The sequence below is a fragment of the Gavia stellata genome, chromosome 8 (assembly GCF_030936135.1).
Source record: "Gavia stellata isolate bGavSte3 chromosome 8, bGavSte3.hap2, whole genome shotgun sequence".
Taxonomy (NCBI): domain Eukaryota; kingdom Metazoa; phylum Chordata; class Aves; order Gaviiformes; family Gaviidae; genus Gavia; species Gavia stellata.
The window spans coordinates 6,272,920-6,299,156 of record NC_082601.1 but is presented as its reverse complement, the minus strand read 5'-3'; the positions used below and the strand labels follow the sequence as shown (position 1 = coordinate 6,299,156).

The 26,237-nt window shown below is 37.0% G+C and overlaps 1 protein-coding gene across 1 annotated transcript in view; it reads right to left on the bottom strand.

The window, feature by feature from the left end:
• Nucleotides 1–26,237, bottom strand: part of LRP1B (LDL receptor related protein 1B) — a 587,356-nt gene that overhangs the window by 283,533 nt on the left and 277,586 nt on the right. Inside the window, exons 7-13 of the mRNA XM_059820081.1 lie at nt 22,004–22,226; nt 18,926–19,097; nt 16,202–16,345; nt 14,537–14,773; nt 6,192–6,372; nt 3,077–3,296; nt 211–400 (exon numbers count right to left, since the gene is read on the bottom strand). Coding sequence (XP_059676064.1) covers nt 211–400; nt 3,077–3,296; nt 6,192–6,372; nt 14,537–14,773; nt 16,202–16,345; nt 18,926–19,097; nt 22,004–22,226 — 1,367 coding nt within the window. The remainder of the gene's footprint in view (nt 1–210; nt 401–3,076; nt 3,297–6,191; nt 6,373–14,536; nt 14,774–16,201; nt 16,346–18,925; nt 19,098–22,003; nt 22,227–26,237) is intronic.

Sequence of the window (26,237 nt, the reverse complement as noted above, 5' to 3'; positions counted from 1 at the left end):
AGGTATAATACTACGAGTCACTTTCTAGTAAGTATGAGATGATCAGTTCCAACATCAATGGATTGAAACATTGGAAAGTATCTTTTGCATGCCAAGAGTTGTATTTTCTTTTCTATTGTTGTTCATCTAGTCACCTCAAAACACTAGGAGACTGTACGGGAAAATACCCTTTCATAACCGACCTTTGGAGAAAATGTATGTTCTAAATACCTTGTTGTTTACGTGGATCATAAATCTGGAGCCCAAACAAAGGTGGTCTCTCACTTCTTAACAGTGTCACATTCCTTGTAACCAGATCCAACTGGAAAATTGACCCATTCATATAATCTGTCCAGTAAATATAATTTCCGTGATGTGATAGTCCAAAAGGATGATTCAAATCTTTTCCATTGTAGACTACCTGCAATTAATTAGTGGTAGATGAGCATTACCAAGGTTAAAATAATTATTAATTTTTCTTTGCATACACTGCAGAGAACATAAAACGGGAAATAGGAAACCTGAGACAAGCACTGCGCCCAAACATAAAGACTTAATGCAATAAAATCAAATAAAGAGTGTAAAGCCGCTCTATGTACCAGCACCAATATCTAACTTCAAAACTTCATATAAATTCATTTTAAGTGTTCCCTGTCAGATAATGCAGAGGAATGTAGGTAGCCACGCAGTCATTATGTTCCATAAATACCACCTTCTCCCCTAGCAAGGAAGCATGGTTCTTCATGTAACTTTGAGTATCTGTCAAGTATATCAAACATCTGCGTCTTTTAAAGCAAAGAATAGTGTTACGAGTTGCTTATTTTTGTTGAGTGTGAAGTAAAGTGCAGAGATTGCTTATTTATTTCTGTGAACTTCCTCTCTAGTTTGCGTTGTGATAACTTTAAAAAACAAACAAAAAACCATGCCAGTTTGTTCCCAAAATACCACAAACTTTCTTCCATGCACCTTCTACTTCTGGTTTATTAACTCACATAAAACTACAAATTACACCCCAAATCTTGTCTTTATTTTATTGGCTGCAGAAATGTTCTAAAACCACGTCATTTGCTATAGCTCCAGTTTCAAGACTCTTTCACAAGAACTGCAACTACCACTACACAAGAGCTGTCTGATAAACAGGAACAGTTTAAAAATATTCTCAATCCCTACAGAATAGAAAACGAAACTTTAAAAAGAGTCTAAGCTTACCATCAAGTAAATTACAATAAATCAAATGATTTACTTTAAAAAGACATAGGGAACTGCAGAACTCTTAAATCATCTACTTTTGGGAGCCCTGCCTTTATACTTCATCAAAGCAGTTGCAGTTTGGAATGACTAAGTTCCAGTCGTCTTCTGCTGGCTGGAGTCCTTGCTTGAACTAACGCCCAACAGTGTATTTCTATCTTGCCTCTAGAAAGAAGGGATGCCCTACCTTGTCTCTATTTAGAGACACAAACCCAAGAAAACAAGGAGATAAAGCCAACTAAAACACAATTACTTTGAGGTGACAAACATCACCCCCTTTTGCCCTTCAAATTTGCTTTTGGAGCTCGGAATTCTTTTGGTCAGACCTCCTCATCTCAGTTAACTGCTATTGATAAATATTAATCCATCAGTCAATCATCCCGCACCTACTGCTGGAATTTTTGTAGGACTTCCCCACCCCCCCGAGATCTTCACTATACTCACACTCACAGAATTAAAGATGCTACTGACCCAGTTATATTTTGACCAAGATATCCTATAATAAAGAACAAATTATTCAGCATCAAAAGCAAGTATCTTCTATTTATTTTTGGCTATGTAAATTTTATTCAAATGGCTATGCATTTTATTTAAGTCAGAATTATAGAAAAACACTTTTTAAAAAACCAGAACCATTCTGTGACACTTCAAAATAAGACCTGTAAAGACAGGTGCTTCTTATTATTCACCAGTTCTGGTGGGAGGCAAAACCAGCAGTTCTCACTAGTAATCCATGCCAGCTGTATTTAACCTTCCTAGACCTGTTCTGTCCAGGAACTTCTCAGGAAGTCTAGCATTGCTAGTAAGACAAGAATCTCTAATTAAAAAAATGTTTCTCTGCCAATGTGCTTACCCTCTTCTCCCCTCCATTGCAGGACCATAATGGATTTGGAGCAAAAGTAGAAGCGCTAAATGTAAATGCTGACCTTGCCATTATGACAAACTGCAACACTACAGCATTAGTACAGGCTTAATAAGAGATCACTAAATATAAAGGATTTTAAAAGCTTGTACAGGGATGAGTTTCAGGGAGGACTATGTCTACAGTTACTACTTTCAGTAGTAGAGATCTGTGACTTGGTCCTATCAAGGCCATCATACGGAGGGAATCATGAGTGAAGGATAAACGCGGAGTCACAAACATGTACATTTTGTGACAAAATCCTCCCACAGAAGGACTTAATGCTCCGCCATTCCCAATTAACAGTGAAGTTTCAGGTGTCAGGGTACTGATTTTATGAAGCAGATGCTAAACCTTCCCCAAATTATCAGACTCCAGATATCCAGACTCCATTTTCCAGATGTCTGTTCTGCGCTTCTTACTTCTACAGAACAACACAGAACTTCTATACAGACTTGTATCTAGCTAGTATAGCCATTAGTAACAACTAAACCAAGCGCTCTCCATCTTCAGCTGCACTTGGTGAGTGCTTCCTCTCTGCATATTACCACAAATGCTCAAACAGGGTGCTAAGATTCATCAAAAGCAGCTTACCCAGTGAAGCTAAATGAAAGCCTCTCTCTGGCAGAGCCAAGAGAAGGCTTTTTTTCTACTTAAAAGCTCTTTGTAGCTTTGTGGCTCAATCAAAATGTAACTCATTGCCACATGAGAAAAACAGTAAAAAAAATAAAAATCAACTTTTGTGTCACTTTCTAAAGATGAAAATTTTAAGCTGTATTGTAGTCTCTTATAGGAGACTGCCAACATCGCTTGTTTCAACAGAGATGACACTGGACATGCCGCAGGGTTATGCAGACTTTAAAAAGCTTGGAAAGTACTTTTAACATAACACAATAAAATCCAGAGAAAGAGCATGCCTGTGGCAAAACAGCAGTATTTTTCTTTTACCTTTCTGTCAGTTCCATTCAAAAATATCCTTTCAATGTGATCATAATAGGCGTCACACCAGTATAACACATTGGCATGATAGTCCAGAGTTAAACCATTTGGCCATAGCATCTTTGATGTTACAAAAATCTGCCGACTGTAGCCATCCATCCATGCCTTCTCAATTCTTCCCACACTGTCATCTATTTCATCTTCTTCCCAGTCTGTCCAATACATCCAGCTATAAAATTATAAAAATGAACATTCAGATACCATTTTAATAATCTGAATTATACTGTAGACTTTTAGCAGAAGTTCACAACAGCATATCCACAAGCCAAAGCGATTTTGATGTTTGTGTGTTTCTTTCTACTGCTATCTCTTCAACTATATTTACTTTCCCTGTGTACTGAATGCTGCTGAAATGAGACTTACAGTGTTTTGCTCATATTGTAATGAATTACATGAATACCAAATGGGCTAGCTGACATGGGAAGTGAAAGAATTGTTTAAGACCTTATTCAATCACACCAGAATTATGATTTTTTTTTTTTTAAACCCAGAAATTTTATTAACTTTGTCAAAGTTCAAGCTTTACTGCTTTCTTTTTGGCCAAGTCTAATTTGCCTTTATGATGCAAATCTGCCTTTTATTATGCTTAATATTATCAAAAAAGCAGCAATATATGAATTAATTGCACTCTAGTTTAATAGCTACAGGATAACCTTGACATTCTGTGAACTTCACATCCCACATGAAAACAGCTAAATTACTCAAAAAACTATTATGAGCACTCTGTCCCTCACAAAAATGTTTAGAAAGATAGATGGCTATAAAAATTATTTGAAAAATATCTGGTAGGCAATTTTAGCATAGTTTTATGGTTTATAGTGCAGCAATGTAGATACACAAAACAACTCTGAAAAATAAGTACCTATGCTACTTTGGAAAAATTAAGCAAGCATTGTAATAAGTCATTTAAAAGTATTAGCTCAGACAAGTTCTCTGAACCGTTCTCTACTGGACATTACAGAACACACCCTATGTTGGGTTTTTTTCCTTATTGAGTTAATCTGATTATCATATTTTATTACAGAATTTGCTGGTGACAACTCTGATGTCAACAATTTAAATTACAGAACTTGAACTTACACAAAATCAGAGGGTAGCAAATATGCTAAGGAACACCACTTTTCTCTTTTTTCTTACTTTTTCTTTCCCCCAAAGGAAAAACGGGTTCATAGGAAGAAACACACAGAAGCCTGTATGTAATCTATGAAGCATCTAAACAGCATTTCAGATCATATGATGCACGATGACTTCAACATGCTGAAAGCATTTACTAGATAGTAGATATTTATTTTTAAAGTCAAATGTAGGATTTCAATTATTAAGCATTAAACAGAGGAAAAACATCATATGGATCTTAAATGGATCCTACTTGTTAAAATTGTCATGATTTATTTGGTATTTACATGCCTCACCTTTGATTTCACCAGATTTATGTTTCTGAAATAACTTGTGTGATCCTAACCCACTTAACCTGACTGTACTTCGAAGAATAAAGTCCTGGAATTTAAATTCTGAATTTATATAGGAATGAAAGACTGAAGTGAAAACCAGTTTTGTTATCAAATCTGTGCAAATGATGCCAAATCTACTCATCAAAAATTTTATTCAAATACACTTTTATGTACAAGCATAATTTGATCAATTTGGTTTTATATAAGAAACTGGAAAAGAAAGAAAAAATTGCACCATCATTACACAGGTTTACAGATATGCAAATACACCTTTTCTGTTTCTTTTCTGTCTTTTCCAAGTCACCCACAAGAAGGTTATTTTGGGTTCTTTTAGTATTTTGTAAATATTTGCTAAGAATATTAACCAATTTTTGATCCATGAGGCTTATAAACTTCCTTGCATGTTTGACTCAAATAAGGCTAGGTTTAATCACAGAATTATAAAACCTGCGTGCACCCTAAAGCTCAGGCAGAGATGCAGGTCAGTATGGTATTTTTTTATTGGAAGACAAAATATGTTTTACAAATATTTACATGACTGCTCAACAGCAATTACTGAGCTTTTATCCATTAACTTTTTGTCTGTACTTATTCTAGTTATCATGACATAAGCTAAAACATGCTTACAGTAACAGACATTTACATTAATGTGCTTTAATTGTATCTCAAAATAGCAGCTAGTGCTTCTACATTGGTTAAATCAAGACTAATATTTTCTAAACATAATTAAAATGCCATAATAAATGCTATCCCTCAGGAAAAGCTCCCATGAAAGTATAATAATGAAGGGCACACTATTTTATTATTAAAGTGTTTTATATAATAGCCCTTTTCAGACAATATATCTTCATACACTATTTCCTGTGCCATGCATTTACTGAGCTGGAAAATTTAACACAGTAATTGTAGGTATGGTTATGGTTTGTGGTCTGATTTTACATCCTTACTATCTGACCTTAATTAATTGTAGCCTTTCCACAGCCACTTCCATTCCTCAAGCTCAAAAGTGAAAACCTGATAGTGTAAATACATTTTAGTACTAGGAAAACAGCAATCAATCCAGCCACACCAGAATTACCTGCCTACATCACTCTCCAGTGACAATTCCCTGAATAAATGTAACAGTGAATTTTTAGGTAAACCACAACTATACCACACTAATATAATATTCTTTTTATTATGCAGCCTATCACAATTAATTATGCTAGTAAATAATGAAAAGTACCTGCCTCACTTAGTTTTGTAAACCAATGTATACAAGGATATGGTTATAATTATCTTCAGAAATCGAGACTTACAAAGAGAGAAATAAGACAGTATTATGAAATTCGTTTAGTATTAAAAATACATACAGGTCTGATACACTCAATTTGTTTGAGGAAAAACGTGAATCACACGCAGATTAACTAGATATACGTTCAATGGTGTCTGGGCATACACATTCTTCTGAAGGCTTCAGGCAAGAATGCTGGACAGCAATTACAGACACTATAGACTACTGTAGAAGTACAGACTACTACATGACTCTACAAACCCCATCCTAAGCAAAATTCAATCCTATATTTATACTATAAAGACAATCATTAAACAACATAAATTAGTCTACTTCATACCCATTGACAGGATCCACAACAATTCCTCTAGGGTGGGACATGTCTCCCTCCAACAAAGTTTTTCTACTCTGAGCAGCTTTTTCCAGTCTGGCTACAGCAATTGTTTTCCTGTGGCCATCATTTGTCCAATAAAGATTATTTCCAATCCAGTCCACTGCTATGCCTTCTACATTATCAAGATCTGTTGAGAGACAGAAGACAGTAATAAGAGATTGTTATTATATGTTTAAGTTCTAAGATTATCCATTAGTAGAAACAATGGACAATATATGGTCCATATAGCTAAATTATATTATTTCCTTGAATCTGAATGATATTTGCTGCATCTGTCAGAATTAGTCTTTGCTGAAAACAACCTACAAAAGACAAGGACTGGTCATAAAACTTGTGTATTAAACCATAAGTCTTCCTGTGTTAATCATCGCTGGCCCTGGGCAAATCTCTACTTAACAAAACCCTACTTAATTTTAAATAGCGGTATCACTCAAGTCAGAAACAGCTTCCAGGATCAGCTGTAATACTCTAAATTATCTTGCTTTTACCCAAATGGCAAGTTTCATTCTTATTAAAAAATAAGCAAAATGGGCATTCAATTTACATTTGTTCCATTGTCCCTTGACCTTGCAAAACACCTAAGGAAGAACATCACAACAGTCCAAGTTATTCTCCACAGCTAAGTATATGAGCAAGCTATTAACATAGTAGGCAGTACACGAGCTAAGAGCAAGGTTACCATTGGATGTAGCAATGGCATCATGAGTTTGACAGCGGTAGGGCTCCATCCAGAACCAAAACAAGTCAACAATGTTCATTCCATACAGTGTGGAGGTTTTCCCATTTGAGAAGCAGTAAAACAATTCCCCAAGCAACAAGTTCTCCCTCAAGCTTACCTAACAACTTGTAACACTAACTGAGCTCTGCTTTCTCCCCACATGATCCCAATTCCTTAACTGACAGCATAAGGTCTCCAAAAGGTTTTCCATCTCTCTTCCATCATACCCTTTCCCTTTTCTTTCAGAAAGATCTCAAAGTCCAAGCGCACGGGGTGGAATACAGAAAATTTCCAGTCATTCTCTCCCGGCCTTTGTAGTGTCGTGAAGGTTGAGGCACTACCTGACTTTAGGCATCACCCTTCATCACGCAGCTGGCCTTACACTGGCCCTCTGGCATGCTCCTCCCAGTGTGGTCACTCCTCATCTACAGGATGAGCCCAGCCCACCATTTCTCAGGCAATACCAGAGGGGTGTTAATACAGAGGGGAGTGATGGAGCTTGGGCGACGACATTGGTGACCATCACCTTTTCTGGTGCCTCTCCCTCACCTGTTAACATGCTCTAGCAGCCCAAGCACCTGCCATTTACTCCTTAGAGAGACTGGGGAAAATGGGGTAGCATTTCTCTGGGCAGGATGGAGCCACTGCTCCATACACCCCTCCACCAGCCAACATCGAAGCCCTCCTGAGCACAGGGCAGTGTTTACAAGTAGCACAGGCCCAAACCCTCCTGGGTCTGCGCCGGCAGCAGCTCGGCTTGCACCCTGTAACAGGCCCAGTGGCTGCTACCTCCAAGGCAGAGCCTGTGTCCAGCTTGGAGCATTCATTAGCAGCCCTGTTAGCAGGCCCTTACTGCAGCTGAGCCCTTGGGCTCGACTCCCCAGCTCAGCTTGGCAGCCCCAGCCCCTCCTGAGGAGCTTGGTTCAGCTCACACAGCGCAGTGCCGCGCCACCTCTCCACGCCGCTTCCCAGGCAGCCCCGGCCCCGCAGCGCCCACAAAACCCCCTGACACACGCACCAGCCCTTTGACTGGCTGTTCCCTCAGAGGCGGCTGGGACCGGTCCTGACCAGACCGGGGTGGTTGGCGCCAAAATGTGGCACCCAGCAGCGGCGCCTCAGAGGGCTGAGTTACCTGCTGCTGCCTCCCATCACCTTCCTAAAGCTGAGGAAGCCGTGATTTTTTTGTTTTAGTATCCCTTCTGAGGTAAAACTTGGGGTGGAAACACTCATTTTACAGTTACCTTGTTTGGTATCTTGTCACAGGCAGCCAGTGCATGCACCTGGTTTAAAAAAGATAACGAGGTAACAGTGTAATACCTGTGACTCCAGTGTTTCCACTGAGCCTGAGAATTCACAGCACCAAATTGGTGCCTCCCTTTGCTGTGATAAAAATGAAGGTCAGTATGGTTGAAAAGGTAAAAAAAAAAAGGGTGGAGGGGAAAAACCACACTAAAAGCCCCCCTTCCTTACAACAATGCTTCTTGACAATATGGATTGTATTACTTGTCTGTCATGCTTGCATATACAATCCTACAGTACAATTTCATGACAGAAATAATCCAAAAAAAGGAATGTAAATTGCTTTTTCTGTTCACATTTACACCAGTAATGCCACCTAGACCCAAGCTTTCATCAGATTCATTCTTTATCACCAGTGTTGACGTGATTTTCTGATCAACACTGGCGTTTTTTTGAAAGATTTTCTCAGAACAAGTATGATGCAGAGAGATTTTTATTGGAAAGTATATAAAAAAAATCATGAGTTTTTTAAGAAATGCTGATGTGACAAAATCACTGATCCTACTTAAATCTCATTTACACCAGCTATGCCTGCGAAAATCTGCTAAACTGAAGACAACTGTTTACTATTTGAACTGTGCTGCCAGACATACGTAATTTAACTGTCAGCTTTCCAGACAGTGACTTCACATGAACTCCTGAAGTGCTGGTTTGGGACATTTCAAGTTGTTATCAGAGTCATTGTTACCGCAACAGCATCGTGCAGTGGTGCTGTGTTCCGTCATCTAAGTCTTCCCTCAGATTTCTCCACCAAGATGCCTCCCCGTAATACAATCAGTAAGTACTAATGGAAAGGTCTTACTTGCTAACATTCATAACTTCAGCATATCTACAAAGTTTCTGCAACCTATCAGATTTGTTTTCCTTGGGACAAGCTATAATATTTTTTAGAGTCCAAACAACTTTACTGACTATGACTCTAATAATCTAATTCCCTACAAGAAACCAGTAAAATTCTCTGTGATGGATGGGAATGCAAAGCTCTTTTACCAAGTCACACTCTACATAACTTATTTAGTGCTGTACAGAAAACTTTCTGCTTCCTATAACCCATAGATAATGTATTGTTGGTGACGTACCATGTTAAGATAAAATATAACAGTTGTACCCAATAAATGAAATATTGAGCTTTTTATACACTTGAATGCAATAACAGCATCTATAAAAGGTGCCGTTACAATCTCAATAGCACTGGAACATGATGAATTACTTCAGAGCATTTTTGAACAGTATTTTTTAGTGACTGCAATATCACCATATCCCCTATCAAGTTAGCAGAGCTCTAATGTTTTCAAGTACCTTGTCATTGCAAAATGTTTCATTTTTTCTTAATTTTGTAACTATTTCCTTTAAAAAAAGCAAAATACTTTTAAATATAACGTTGAAGTATATTAAGACAATGATATAAACTCACACTGTATACTAAAATTTAAAAATAACAAGGATCCCCTTATTAAGAGAGATATTTCAGTTGGTATGCTTTCAATGTTTAAAAACAGAAAATTAAAAGAAGCTGGTGGCTACTGAAAGTCATAGCATGACAGCCATGTAATATTTTTAACACTGCTGTTTTCCCTTACCAGTATCCACTGTCTGTGCACAATAGCAGTGGACAAACAGCACAGATGAGTAAATATGCAGATGAGATTTTTTTTTTTTTTAACATGAAAGCAATTCTTGTCAAAAACATAGAATTATATATGAAAGCAATTGAGAAATGAGTTTTCTTGTCTTGAAGTTAACAAGGTTTAGAATAGTTCAGGATTCAAACTAGAGGTTCTTTCTAGCTTTAATGCTGTCTATAATTCCAGAAGTGTAATCATCCTATCCCATGCATATTGATTATGTTAAATTAAACACTCATGGAGATATACATAAAGCTGTGATGTATTTTACACTTGGTAGGTTTTGTTTGTTGTTTTTCTTCTTTAACCCTTGAACTGCCAAGTATAATCTACCACCTGCAGTGACCTGAACAGTAACAGGAATTAAGGGTAAATAACATCTCCAATGGCCATTTCTAAATGTGTAGTTCTTTGAACACGGGAACAATTGAAGCCTGACTACTTTTGTATTCATGTGTTCCTTAGTTTTTTGACTACTTAGCTGAAGAATAGTGACATTTTTTCTTCTCTTCCATTATAATTCCATTTCACAATTTCTGCGTTCACATTGCTATGCCCAGCTGCAGAAATCAATAAAGAGTGAACTTCCAAATCATCAGTCCTTGATACCACCTCTCCCTATTTTTACAAAATTTTAAGGATTTTTATATTTAAATTTTATGAAATTTTTAGGATTTTAATTACACTTGGATGAGAAACTTATGGGGGGAAAAAAGTGACATATGCTAAGGGGTTTTCCAAAATGTGTTTAACATTTTTATCTGTATTTCTGATACACCTAAGCATTACTATACTTTTGGGAACCTATTTTTCCTTGTGATCTAAAAAGCTTGAAGGAAGCAATGGTGTCAAAATTCACTCTCCAGAGGGAGGATATGAAACAACAGTACGATGACATACCTAACCCAGCAATCACCTCGTCTGACAAGAATGATCCAGTCAAAGTACAAAACAACTGTGGATCAGTCAGAGCGGGTGAGATCAGTGCCAGGCAGCTCACCCAGGTCTCCCAGGCTGATGGACACTGTCAGATTTATTTGTTGTCTCTCAGTGCCTTTGCTACATTCTTTTAAAAATGCAATGTCAGAGTCAGCTGGAACTCTCCGAAAGTGGGAGGGCGGCCTTTGGTCTTGGAGTGACTTCTCTTGAAGAGACATGCAAAGTATGGTAGGGAAAAGAAGAGGGCATCTCACCAAGGACCTGGGAGCCCAAGGCTCACTGAGAAAGACTGCTGAACAGAACAGGCAACAAAGACAAGCTTCAGGAATGAAAGAAAAGTCCTTTAGGGCTCAGAGGGGTCTCAGCAGATTTTGTTCAACTCAAGAATTCTTAACACTGACATGACTAAAATAAAGCTTGAAGGAGTGATTTGTTCAAAACTCATTTTATTTTTATCCTGACTGACCTAGACATTTTGGGTTGAGCACAGTTTTTATACTAATAAGATCAGCTTTTTAATTAAGATGTTGGGGTTTTTTTCTTCTTTGGGAGACAAAACAGTCCAAAGATGGACTATATTAATATCAACAGCAAAGCTAAATATTAGATTAGAATGCTAGATACCTCCTAAAATTTACAAGCATATTGCTCCAAGTCTATTAATAGCTACCATATCTGAGCTACCCTGCCTTCTGCGGTAATTTTCGAGCATCTACATTTCTGGACCAAATACAATCTAAGTCAAAAAAACTCATGTTAATTAGATATTAAATATATCAGAAAGTTTTAAAGTAAAGGAGAATTCTATAGCACAATCCTATAAAGACAATTTATATTATTTTTGTGAAGTTATGGTTTAAAGTTCACTTTTATTTAACTGTCTAAAACCTTTAAATACATTCCTTACTTTTTAGGTGGGATTCACATCAAGTAGTAAACAGGAACAACATAATGGCCATTCTGCCCTTCTGCCTAAACAAGTTGATTTGACTACAGTAAGCCAGGCTTTCTGCAGTGAAGCCCTTTCAACATAAAAAGGATGAGATGAATAAAATACCATTTTGAGCATTGTTCGCTTAATAACTGAAAAATTAACATTTATAACTCTGGAAATACTACCAGAATTTTACAATCAGCAGTAATATGTGGGTTCCAAATACACTGAATATAGATACAAGATTTTTAAAAACGCTTATTTCTAGAGGCAACAATTTCCCACATTGGTTTTAAATATGCAAGAGATAAGCACAGTGTGTAATTTAGTACAGAATGGCCTAGCTCAATGTCAGTTAGATCATGTACACTAATTGTGCCTAAAATACTAGATTAACATGAAAACAGGTGAAAAAAATAATTCTTCTGTATACCAACCAGCTGAACAGCTTCCAAAGATCTTTACAGACTTACTTTGACCTTGTTTAAACAGAAAGTTAGCCCTTGACCATCTTTGCTAATATTTACAAGTGAATAATATAACACTTTAAGGCTCACAGCAACCCCAAACAACATAAGGGGGACAAAGACAAGTAAAAAAACCCCAGAGTTTATGTTTAACTGTCAAATAGTTATCAATACAACACAGCAGTTTGTTTCCCAAAGTGAAGAATAAATCACAGCTGAAACTATATGGGAAATCAAACTCCAGCAGTGTTAGGTGCTCAGAGTTCTCAATTCCCAGTCAACAGCTTGTAGGATCAGGCTCGCACGTAAGCAAACTGTAATTATCTGAGTTAGTGTTGTCTGAGCTAACATATCTGTTCTTGCAAAACCTGATAGTCACAAAAAATGACAACTTCTAATCTGAGAAGTGACACCTACCACAGATAGAGTTTGTTAGCAGCATGCTGTTCAGAGCAAATATTAAACCATCTCCTGACACACCTGATTTTCTCTAGTAGCCTTCCACCAAGGAACGATTTAATCTGCCCCTGCTGAGTTCTTGAGAGCTGACAAGAATAAAAGCTGAGGTGGTATGGCTGGAGGCCATATTAATTTTTTAAATCATGAAAAATACATTAACAAGTGTTCTTTAAGCATACTTTAAAGTTATGAAATCACACCAAGTTCTAAGTAACAACATAAGCTTCTGGGGAAGGAGTTGAGGGAGAATGACAGTGACATTTTTTTGGTCTTTGTAAGTATTAGGACCACCAATAACATATCATTGGATAATCCATAATTCTTTTGGTATTGCATTGGTATTTTTGCAATGTTGTACTTACAAAGAGTAGAAAATTCCAGTTAAGCATTATTTAAAAAAGTCTCCTCAATTTTCTGGTTTGGTATACAAGTTTTATTCATGTTTGCATGTTTGATTAGAGTAACCTCAACCTGTTTGGAACCTTTCAGCAAGCATGCTCCTTGGTGCTGCCTTATAATGTTGACATCTACATTACTGTCTGCTCCTTCCTCTACTCCACATTTGGATTACTTTGTTGTAAAATGAAATGCGTGTTGTTTACTAAAAGAAAGTCAGCAATGGAAGTTCTGTGATGTATATTATCCATTTCCATATTTGCAGTGCAAAGAAGAATTACCAGATTGACAGCTGAGTATTCATTATTTACTCAGACAGCTGCCTTTCATTAAGCAGTCACCAATATAGGGTAAAAAGCCATCTATTCCTTGCAACTACGGCTGAAGGGATCTTTGTCCAGACTCTGAGGTCTGTGGGGAGACCTTACACCAAAACAGCATCATACCACTGCAAACTGGAGATAACTTCTCTGAGACAGGTGGATTAAAACATGGGTTATGAATGACAGGGAATGAAAATCCCTGTGCTAAAACAATGGCATTTTAGTTACTTTCACTGTCTTGAGCTTCAATTTACAAGTAAAGATATTAAGCTCTCTGAAGGCCAAGATGAATATTCATACTGCTTATTTTCTTGAGTACTAGAAAATAATTACTGTAAAATGGATTTCCACTGAGGCAGTTGTTACCTCCTGCTGAAGCAGTCTTTCATGAAAAGGGTCCATAAAAGAAAAAGAAATATGGGTCAACAAACTGGAGGTTTTATCACTGAAACAGCATTTAGTATGACAAGATATGATTCTAGAGTGAAGTGTGGTTGGAGAGGTAGAAACTAGAGAACTGCTGGTATTTTCTCTCATTGCCATAGTAAATGTTACAAACATCTTAATTCAGGTTCTAAAAAATGTTTAAGTCTTCCTGTTGCTTCCACATATACAATGGAAAATGCATCAGGAAAGACAATGCTAAATCACCTACATTTCCTTTTTTTCTAGCGAGTTTGCAAGCACTACAGGAAGTCTCACTCGGCCAAACTGCTTGAATAAGCTCCAGAATCCACACTGTGACACAGGTTGGAGTGAAGAGGTCTTATAAAGTCCACAAGGATACAGGATGGCTCAGTGAACAATTACAAAGAGCTACATTATGGATCCATTGTATCTAACTACTGAAAAAATACAGTGGAGGTGTAGGAGTTACTCACTGGCAGGTATGAGCTTAAATGGACAATGTGAGAATTAACAGAGCAACTTAACCAAACTTTACATTTCTGCACTCAGAAAAAAACAAACAGGAAGTTGTAAAAAAAGAAGTATCTCCAACTCTGTTCAAGGTCTAGTTTGGGTCTGTTTTCTGTGGGAGATTTAAATAAAGCTTTAAATTATGTGTAAATGGCAGTTCAACTTCTCCTTAGTGAGATTCTCTGAATGTCACTATCAGTTAGCATTGCCTACCATCTTTGAGGATTGTTTCTCGCTCCGTGCCATCAATTTTCTGTCGTCCAATTAGGAAACTGGTAGTATCAGCAAAGTAAATGTAATTGGTTTCGGCATGGAAGTCCAGAGCACGAGGATTGACCAAGTTTTCTATAGGGATCATGTATTCATCAGATACTTTGGTATTCAGGTCCATTCCCCGTATTATTCCTGGGCGTCCCTTCCCATAAAAAAGAAACAATTCATTCTTTGGTCCTGCAAAAGAAAGATTACAAACATAAACAACTGATGCTGCCTAATCTTCTTTACAGTGCATAATGTCACTGTTTAATTAACTGGCACAATTAGTGGGGAAGTAGGCGCGTTATTCAATACCAAAAATTAAACTTTCATATATTCTGAAGGTATCTAAACTCAAGAAATCTAGCTAATTACATTACCTTAATTAAAATACAAATTACTTCAGTGAGCTGCTTACATCTAATTATTTTTTTCTATAAAAGTTCACACTGAAAAGCAATGCTAGATCACAAAATAACTTTGCATCTACTGTGAAATGGACATATGTAGCTTTGTAGACATTTAATTTTACAATTCATTAGGATCTATCAGGGTAATGTAGACCATGACTGAAGTAATCATTAAATCTAACAAGACCATAAACTCCAGCAAATACAAAACACCATTTTTTTCACCTGAAGTTTCTCAGAAACAAGCAAAACAAAATATTACAGTAAATTTCTTTCAAATGGGAAAGAACACAGCAAATCAACACACATTGTTCTTTCATACTGAGATACAAAACATAGATACCAATATTTCCTATTTGTGGGAATTACAATTTAATCAAGTAGGTTAATTACAAATAACTGAAGCTTAGTAAGGTGATTTTCTTTCCTTAAAGATACTCATAAATATTCTTAGATGCTTACTGCTATCAATATACCTTTTAAAATTCTCTGAGATACATACTTTTCCTAATGCCTCTCAAGGTTTTTTGCTGGAATTGTTAGTGAAAACCATATGAGGTTTGACTGAGGTCAAATATATCAATGTACCAGCATCCATCAAAGTATCTAACTGCATGCCTTTCATCTGAACTAAATGAATGCCATTTGGTCAATAAAACAGGCAAAAATAGGTATCGCCCAAAACATTCAGGACTGAGGACTGTCCTGTTGGCTGTAGGTGACCAACAGATGGGGTATACCTAATGTTAGGTATAACCACAGTTACACAAATCAAATTTGCTTTCACAAAGTATTAGGAGAAAAATCTTGCTTGACTTATTCACATGAATGGTCTGCTTCTGAGTTACAAGTTGCTTGTATGGGTAGAAATTAGGAGTGACAAACTATTTAACAGCATTTCAGTACTGAGGTGCTGTGAGAATACATAGTATATAAGGAAAGAGAAAGACCAATTAAAACCTGTGATAATTTTTAGAATTCATTAAACAGCATCCCAGGTTTAATTTGTCACTTCTATGACCTAAGCCAAATCAAATAATTTTAAGGGAATGAAAGGAATATATAAATACATGTCAGGTACACGTTGCAAACAAATTTTACCCAAAAACAGCCCATGTGATTTCTATTGTAATAGATAAGCATGTTAAATAACACCCAGAACTATACCCTGAAATATTAGTGGCTGGCAGACTCTTTGATTTAAATGACATACTTTTGCATGACCTGCCATCACTCCCCAAGATGAAGCCAGTCCTGCAGCGACAAGTCCGTGCTTTGTAGTTGCTGCTGAGCAGACAGATGTGCGAACATCCCCCTGGCATTCCATATGGGTCCACTTCACATGCATGGCTTCTGACTACGTCGAGTGAAAAACAGAACGATTGAAATCCATTTAAAGCAAGATAATTATATGCATCAGCATGTAGAAAGTTTAGACAGGAAAAAAGGGAATTTGTGCCACAATAAATCTTTCCCCAGTATATAACTACAAAATAAGGTGGGGTTTTTTTAAGATGATACCCAAAACAGACAGGCAATCCAAAGGGCCATCTTGTGGCTATCAAGCCATACCCTGCTGTGTTGTATGCAATCACCCGTTTTTGAATAAGCTCTGCACAGCGTTTGGAAGCACCACTCCCCTGGGATAGCTGACGTTTTTCCCTGTTTTTATTTGTTGCTTTGGTCCATTTGGTTGGTTGGTTGGCTTTCTGAGAACAGAGTGAACCCCATGACAACGCAGTTTGCTATTCATTCAACTCCATTAGACAGCAGCTTTCTGGGGCAGATGCCTGCGCAGAAACTAAAGAACAGAACGAGCCTTGTAGTGTTTTTCCATATTTGTACAGTTGGGACATAAATCCAGCTGAAGAAGCCAAAGAATTCCTTTCCCTTGACTTCATATTTTCAAATGCACAGTTCTAAATTAGCAGACTAGTATATCAAATATATTTTTTTAAACTCTTGAAGGTAAGTCTGATGAGAAAACAAAATCTATCTTGCTATGCTACATTTACTAAGCTGGCTTACAACAGGCCAACAGTATTTTAGCTCAAAAATTTTTTTTCTCTTCTTTCTCCTTTCCCTCAAGCTTTTTAGTTGTTTTTTTTTTAAAAAAAGAAGTAATCATGTGGTTTAAGGTCAATATTGTTAAAGGTATACAGAAAATCTACCAAGGTGAGACAGCCTTTTCAGCAAATCTTGACAAGCAACAAGCACGTCCATTCAAAACAAAAGAAGTAGTAGAGTGAACAAAGAGCAAGAGGAACAGAGTAATCACAGGATATAACAAAAGATTACACTGTGCTCATGTTTCTCCTCTACTCAACCTCTCTGACTCCCTCAGGGGTACAAGAGGGGTACCTATAGCAAGGAGAGAGTCTTTGCAGCCTCCTTCAGACACTGACATCTGCAAATCAATGCCCTCAGCTATAGGGTGAAAATTAGTTCACGCAGTCTACATCAATTTCGAGTTTGTAACCACTTCAGAAACTTTTCTAAAAGCACTCAGTCTGTTTAATAACATTGAGGCTGATCAACAGAATTGATGCATTAGCTTTTGTGCTGGTTTTGGCTGGGATAGAGTTAATTTTCCTCATAGTAGCCAGTACGGGGCTGTGTTTTGGATTTGTGCTGGAGACAGTGTTGATAACACAGGGATGTTTTATGAGCAGGGCTTACACAGCATCAAGGCCTTTTCTGCTTCTCACCCCACCCCACCAGCGAGTAGGCCGGGGGTGCACAAGAAATTGGGAGGGGACACAGCCGGGACAGCTGACCCCAACTGACCAAAGGGATATTCCATACCATAGGATGTCATGCTCAGTATATAAACTAGGGGGAAAGCTGGCCGGGCGACCACTGCTTGGGCTGGGCATCGGTCGGAGGGTGGTGAGCAATTGTTTTCATTTGCATCACTTGCCTTTCTTGCTTGTTGTTATTGTTATTTTCCTTTTCATTACAATTTTTATTATTATTATTTTATTTAATTTCATTTATTAAACTGTTCTTATCTCAACCCACGAGCTTTCTCACTTTTACTTTTCCAATCCTCCCCCCGATCCCGCTGGGGCAGGGAGGGGAGTGAGCGAGCAGCTGCGAGGTGCTTAGTTGCCAGCTGGGCTTAAACCACACAGCTTTTCTGTCCAAGCAGTCACGGCAAGGATTTATTGTTATCAGTCATATCAAAAAATTCTCAAAGTTATCGCTGTAAACATTTTTGATCTTGCTATCTTTGCACAAAGTTCCCACAAATCACACTGCTGTTCTGAATGCAGAAACTGTGCAAAAAGATCCATGATTAGAGTCATACAGGACCTCAGAAATGGCTATTTTACCAAAAATTCTGGGATTATAAAGAGTTTTTCATCCTAGACGAAAATGAACATTTCTTTCACAAAAGGCAAAGATGGTATTTATACAAATCAAGGAAAACTTAACAGCAATTTCCTATCTCACCAGTTGCTGTGCTGGCAGTTAGGCAGGCTAGCTGCCCACATCTCCATGCTGTTTAGGCAACCCCAAAGACAGAGGCTCTCTTGAGGTTTGCAGTCTGTCTGAAAAGCTGGTCCAGAGAAACCAGGAATCTCTGAGGTCTGAGAGCCAAGCGTGTGGACAGTATTGGACATCTAACAATTTTGAAGGTGTTAAATTCTGAAACCGTTAAGTGTGCAGAGCCAGAAAACTTGCAGACTGGGGCTCTTTGGTGGTTCTCCAAGCTGAACGCTCAGGAAGCAGTTGTGTTAGGAGCTTAGAGACGCAGGAAAACTGGCAGTAAGCACATAGAAAACTGGGCAGATTAAGAAGCAACAGAGAGTTTTGCCGCAGTGACAAATTTTCACTGCATCTTCTGATACATTTTGCTGGAAAAACCTTTTTAAGGACACATCCACCTAATACCTGGTTTTATGTTTCCTAGAAAGAGGAATTTTGATCTTACCTGCTGTTTGAGTTCTTTTCTGGTATGCACGGATCTCTTTAGCATTGTCAAGTCTAGCAAGAGACTGAACATCAGTGCTGTTATATCTGTTTATTCGTAAAATGCTGAGGTTATCCGAATTAACTGTATATAAGTAGTTTTCAAATACTGCCAAACCACAAAGATGCCTAACCTGGAAAAGAAAAAAATGATATAATTATTTTAGCTGAATATTTTAGGTATATCTGTGATTTGTAAACATCAAACATTACTGTGAAATGTACATGCTAAGCTGTAAAAAAGGATTTCTGAATATGTTGATAAATATTCGTAAATAATAAACACAAACTATGCTACAAGTATAGTCTGAAGTTTATAATTAGAAAAGCTTTGTACCAGAAAGGCAGAAAATTCAAAATCCAAATTCAATTTATCATCTGAATTTCCCGGTTTCTCTGTCTTTTAAATTAAAAACTCCTGTTTACTTTGTTAAATGCAACAGCTTATATTAGTATTAACTAATATTAATTAACTAATAACAACTAACATAATGCTAGTTAATATTAGTTAAATTAACTAACAAATATAGCAAATACATATATTTACAGCACAGTTTATAGGTTGAATTGATGTACTTTTTATTATGTTATAATCAAAGCAAGGCAAATAATGCAAGATATACCCACTGACTATTTTCTTAAGTAAATAAATGAATTAATAAACAAATTCCCTCAGCTATGCTTGTGTTCCTTTTGTAGTGCTGTCTGAGTCTGGTTGTGGTCACATGGTACTGCTTGTTTCTCAAAAAGTTAATTCTAAAATCATATTTATCTGTGATGTGTCTCAGTACATTGATTAAAAAAATCACCTAAAGTTAGTTAGTTAGCCAATCACAGCTCAAACACGAAGCGTTCGATAATCTACAGGTTGTGCTTGATTTATAGATTTAGAAAATGTAAAATATCTCATTGAGCAATTTTGAAAGCTGAAACTAATTAAAGATAATTTGTTGGCAGGTGTTTAGATATTCATAGGCTGAATATCTTATTAGTTTAATCAATAAATTGTTCACCACAAAGTATTTACTTAGCTCATTTACTCACAAATTCAGACATATGTCACAAAACAAACAAACAAAAAGCCCCTGCCGCGCATCAAATATTTCAGTCCTTTCTGGAAATTACCCCCCAGTTGGCCAAATCTTGCTATTGTATTCTCTCCTTACCCAGAAAAAAAAAAAATAGCTGAGATCAATGGAAATGTTTGATTAAGACCCAATAGAAATTCAATCCAATTATAGCAAGATGGAAAAGAAAACAGCCTTGAAAATAAGAATGCATCTGTATGAAATTGTTGAATTCTCCTCTGCATTATAATCCTTTCTTCCCTATTTCCATTTGCAGTCAGTTTAAAGCTTTATTAAACTCCCATGAGAGCTTTTCTACATTTCCACTATTAAAACTATGTGACTCTTTTTACAATGCATTTTATAATGACTTAATTATTTGTATTTAATTTATGCATTTGTTGGTTTTTATGTCTCACGAAGCTTTCCAGCTATCTTACGCATGAATGGAAGTGTTGCTTGCCATAAAGAATAGTCCTTCGAAAGCCACACAGGCTTATCAATCATAAAAGCCTGTATCACCTGGAAAGCGTGTCTTTTTAGATGCTTGTGCTTACGAAATAAACTTTAATCCCTAAAATTACTCGAAAACAGTTTTCTGGTCTGCTCTTTCCTTGGACTAATGAGGAGTAACTTGGAGTAACAATCATTCTAAATCCTGGCAAATGCAAGCACAAAACATAGTGAAATCACCAATTTTTCATTTGAGTGGAAAGACAACCAATATGTTTCTCCTTTTGTGACAGCAGTGACCAACTGAAAGGCCAAACTTTTTAATACCCTTTACGCATATTGAAAGAAACAGACATCCCTGTCTATTCTTAGCTGGTTTAGAGAAGAAAGAATCCCTCTGAACTTGATAAAGGATCCTCTTTTGCATCTAAATTTCAGAAGGAGAAAGAACAAGCATTTCTCTCCTATGACACCAGCACAACTCAGTTACAAGCCTGTAAAAGTATTAATTGCTTCTGAAAATCGCTTTCTTTTTTGAAGTATTTATTCCAAAATGTTAACTGAAAATAAAAGTATTTACAAGATCTGTTACTCCAGAACAACTGGCTAAAGACTGGGAGTAATTTGGTAGGAAAAAAGGAAGGTGTTTGCTATTTAGCCAGGTGACCTAGACTGTTTTTTGTCACATTTTCTGCCTATTTTTAAGTGGTAGTTATGCTAACTAGCTGTCTCTTGGTAAACAGTGGTTACTTGGAAGCAAGCAAAGAATGACAGCTAAAAAGGTAAAATTGTTTATTCTGTCCACACATTTTTAGACACCCTGCTGAACCTCAGGCAGAAGCAGATGTACCCATGGTAGCCACACCAGCTGTGCAAGTCCAAGTAGCAACCAGAAACAGTTTGGTCTTTGCTAATTTTCCCTTGACTTACATAAGCCTCGCAACTACCAGGGAACCCTTCCTTTCCCTGCTACCTACTTCCCCACTCTCCAAGCTGAAGCAACGATAATGGATTGATATACTCCTGCTCAAAGACTCATACAGCCTCAGCATTTGTATTTATGACTATGTCTGGATCAACTGGGAAAAGCATCATTGCCATCAACAAAATATGATTTAAGGGCATCCAGATTGGTGTGAATAGTTTTTGCTATTCTGTTTCTTTCACATTCTTCTGCCTGTTAGTCTCTTCTTCCTGAATTGGCAAGGACATCTTCTTGTCATCAATAATTTATCCCCTAGTATCTTTCCATCACCCCGCAGTTTCCCTCCCAAAATCTTTTACAATGGGCAACGTGACTTAGATGGTGTATTGTTAATGAGACACTGCAGGGAAACTTGTCCATAGGTTGCAAAACAAGCTAAACTGCAAATAAAACAAAACATGCAGATGGACCTTTCAATGTTTAACACATTTGAACTAAAAAGAGAAAAAACCCTGAAACTACTGTAACCGTTAGCATTATGTACGTTCATTTATTGATACCATTACTTTTTACTGATTTGCAAATAAATACCTACTTGTCTGCCTTTAATTATTGTATGCCTCTTTCTCCCTTCGTAGTCAACAACTTCCACGCTATCCAGATATATGTCAACCCAGTACACGTATTTATTGACGAGGTCTAGTGCAAGAGCAGTTGGCTGTTCAATTTTAGAGTCTACAATCCACGTCCTGTTCATTCCATCCATGTCACATCTCTCAACTTTGGCAGCATTCCCGTAGTCTGTAAAGAAAAGCTTTCTGTTGAAAGAAAATAAGATGTTGTAAGTTTTAAAGAGTGTGAGAAGAGTGCAAAGCTCCTGGTGGCTCTGTGCAAAGTAAGTTTTTGTTCTTTGTCATTTCAGGGGGTTCATCTATCAATAACCCACACAACCCATATTGCTAATCGTATAATTACCAAAAAAATTCACCGTATCTTCTAACAAATTCACAATTACACAGAATTTTCTTTCAGACGGAACACACAGAGGTTCTAAATGCACTTCCTTACACCACAGATACGCCACGTAATACTTGTCTTTTAAATGGATGGTATCCATATGTACAGAGACTACATTACAATCTTAAATATCTCCTTAACCATTATTTGTAAAAAATGGCAAGATAGTTACAAATACCAAACAGTGGCAAAACCACAAAGCACTTACAAGGTTTGGAGCACAATTCATTGCATACAAGGTATAACAAATACAGCGACCTACACTGTTAAGTTTTTAAAAATATATTTCTAAAGAAGCCGCTTTAGTCTGTAGTGCGTTCGTATCCAGTCTTGGAAGGATGTTCAGGCTTTAAAATGTTTCCACAAATCCAATGAGTCATTCCATCCAAGAATAACGGGAAACTATAAAAGACTTAAAATTGCTACTAAAGCTTCCTAAACTGATACTTGATTAGCATTCACTGGATTTAGTACACACAAATCAATTTTGATTAACCTGACAATATTTTAACAGGATTACCTATTTATGAGACTAAGTTACACTTGCAAGCTGAAGACCACCTTGCCATGACTTTAATATGCCATGAAGAATAGTCTGATTCTAGACTGAATGTTACTAAAACTACTTTGAGAGTCAGGATTTTATTTTCCAAATGAAGTGAATTATCTGCTAGTTATTACCACTAATGGGAATAACAGTGGATCAACAGCAGATAAACCTTGAGATATCTTTATGTTAAAGATTAGTAATTTACAGCCTTGTAACCTCTCATAGAAATTCAGCATTGTATTATGTTTTAGGCTGGAAAGAATACATGTTTGCTAAATATCCAAAATGAGACCCATATCCTTTATTATTATCATCTTCAAATAAATAAGAATACATTTTAAATGTAGTTAAAGTTTTTCATGTGCAAAATACCTAAATTAAAAAATCACTGAAAGTATTGAAGGCAGTAGGATTATCTACAGTATATGTACAGCAGCTGTCAAATGACAAAATGAATTGATCACAGAATCATAAAATCAGGCTTGAGGAGAATTTGAAAGGTCATGTAGTCCGTCACCAGGCCATAAGGCAGAATAAACTTTACCTACAACATTCCTGAGGGATAACCCCATTCCTGACAGGGATTTCTATTAATCAAAATAATTTTGAATTCCTGTCTTGTCCTTCATTGTAATTCCGTATCCCAGCTGTACTTTAAGAACATTTTAAAAAACACATACTTAACATTCAGGTCCATATAAATCAAAATGTGCATACTACAGATGATATGCAAAGTAAAAATTAAGTCTGCAAAGCAAAAATTATGTCTGCAAAGCAAATGTTTAATTTGGAATGAAAACAGCCAGAGAACTGTGTGTGTATATAGGTATATACACTTACGTATATACATATGCATGTACGTGTTTCATCAGTAGTAACAAGGCCAACACCTATTACATTTAAAATAAATTGTTAAAAAGTTACACGTACTCTAGTCTACAATCTGTACTTCTGGGGATTCAATTTAGACTATTTAATGGAACTTTGTATCTCAAGTTTCGTTAATTCAAAGCTCATTTTGTAATCATAGAACCAAATGGGTTGTGCTGTGATCAGGCACACACACACACACACATATATGTAAATACACATACCTATACACAGCAACTACAAAGACCTGGAGCTTGACTTCCGACTGACTCTTTACTTAATTGCTTAGTGCACTGTATTCTTATACAGACTTAACATTTCTACATGATATCACAAAACAGACTAACACACAAGTTAGAAACAATAATTATTTGCCTTTTACAACTATATTCTCTTTTCAGATCAGACAAGAAATAAAAATGTTTGTATGTCAGTAACAAACAGATACAGTAAAGAGTATCTAATTGAAGATGCTTCTGCAGCTTTCAGGGATGGGGGGGTAATTTCTTTGTTTTCTAAATATCTGTTTTATATTAACATCATTTGTGCTAAGGAAGCTAGTGTGACTTCATGTGTCAATGACATACTTTTAATTTTAAAAATAATTACTCTTCTCCTGGAGACTGACAATAATAAAACGTTATCTTTTAACGTAGAGGCAAAAGACAGAACAAGAAAGTAGTTGCCTAACCGCTGCCATATGATCAAAGCGTCCTGAAAATTAAATTAAGACAATTAAATACTTCACTGCGTAATCTTGAAATGCAATTCTGTATTTAAAGACTAATGCAGATTTTTAGAATGAGGTTTAAATTGGAATTGCATTTATAACACATGAACTGACCTACAGTTACACTGTATCTCCTTTGCCTTGGGAGTTCTCAAGGGTACACTGTAGTAGTATTTATTTCAGCTCAAGACTAATTTTCCTGCTCACAAATGGTGCTGGATTTGCCTATCCATTTTCAGCAGAGGGTGGTGAAATCTTTTATCAATTCAGAGAGCCGTTTCAGCAGGAATACTGACTATGCGCATTTCCCTGCACAGCCCAAGCACTATGCATTCGTACCGACCTTGAGGGGCCAGCTCTAACAGGGACAGGGAGAGCTGTGCTCCTTACAGCCTTTATTTCCTGAGACTGCCAACATGGGTGCTAATTGGGGCTGCTATAAAATAATAAAATTCAATTTAGTGCCAAAATTTTTACTAAGGCGTGTTATCTTTTGAAAGCTAAAGACTTCATGCATAGAAATTCTGAATATTCTCCTAGCTCTTTGGTCCAAACCCCATGTTCTGCCCATTGTTAATCAAGAACAAAAAGGACCATCTTCATCAAGTCCAGGTGCTTTGCAGGCATCCTGTACTGCTCTTTTTTCAAACTTCTTAAACTCAGAGAAGTACTTAATTGTTTTGAACCAATGTTCCATCCAGAAGCTCTTCCAGAATGATTGCATTGTTCCAACAGTTAGGAATCTGCATCTAAGAACTAATGACGGTATCTTCAAGGCTAAATTATACCTACTGCCTGCTGATTTCTGCAGCACACCTATTTGGCTTAAAAAGTTCTTTTCACCTGTCTTCCCCTCCATAGATATTTCTAGAGGGCCACCAAATTCCTTCACTCTCTACCTAGGAGGTAGAGATAAGCAAAGGAAGTAAATCTTTCTCATCCCATAAGACAGGCTCTTTATGTTGCCCTTCCGTGCAGTTATTCCAATTTTAGGTCATGTTATTGAACAAGCATGGTCAGCACTGGATGCGCTGTTCCAGAGAGGAGTTCACCAGTGTCTGCACAACAGTACTGTAACTTCTCTGCACCAGCTGGAGATCCAGCCACCATGGGGAGACATTTGCTATTTTCACAGCTCTATTACACTGCTGATTTACAGCCATCCTCTCACCAGCTATTACATACATCCTCCTCCTTCCGCTGATTTCCCAGAGTTTAGCTAACTTTCTCCAGTCTATGAAATACAACCTGTTTCATAACTTAACAACTCAGTCTTAAAAAGTTATGGTTGGAGTTTTTCCAACAAGAGTTTGGTTTCAATTAGGAAAACACAGGGTATATTCCCCCTGCATCTGAGCAATGAAACGTGTGTAACATTTTAAAATACCCTCAGCTGACAAATCCACTGACTGCAAATAGCAATAAAGTCATGTTACCAAATAAAACTAATTCCAGAGGAGAAAAATGCCGTCACGAGACAAAAGTGACAGTGAACTTCCCAGTCCCTCTTCTCATGTCAGTGCTCACAGATTCATCTTTCCTTCATTATCAGACCCCGAAAACATGTAAGGAGGGCCTCAAAAGGTCTGCTGTTCTTTCCTGACAGAAGACATCTGTCCTCAACAGAAACTTCCTTTCAGACCCAGATATTTACTGTCTTAG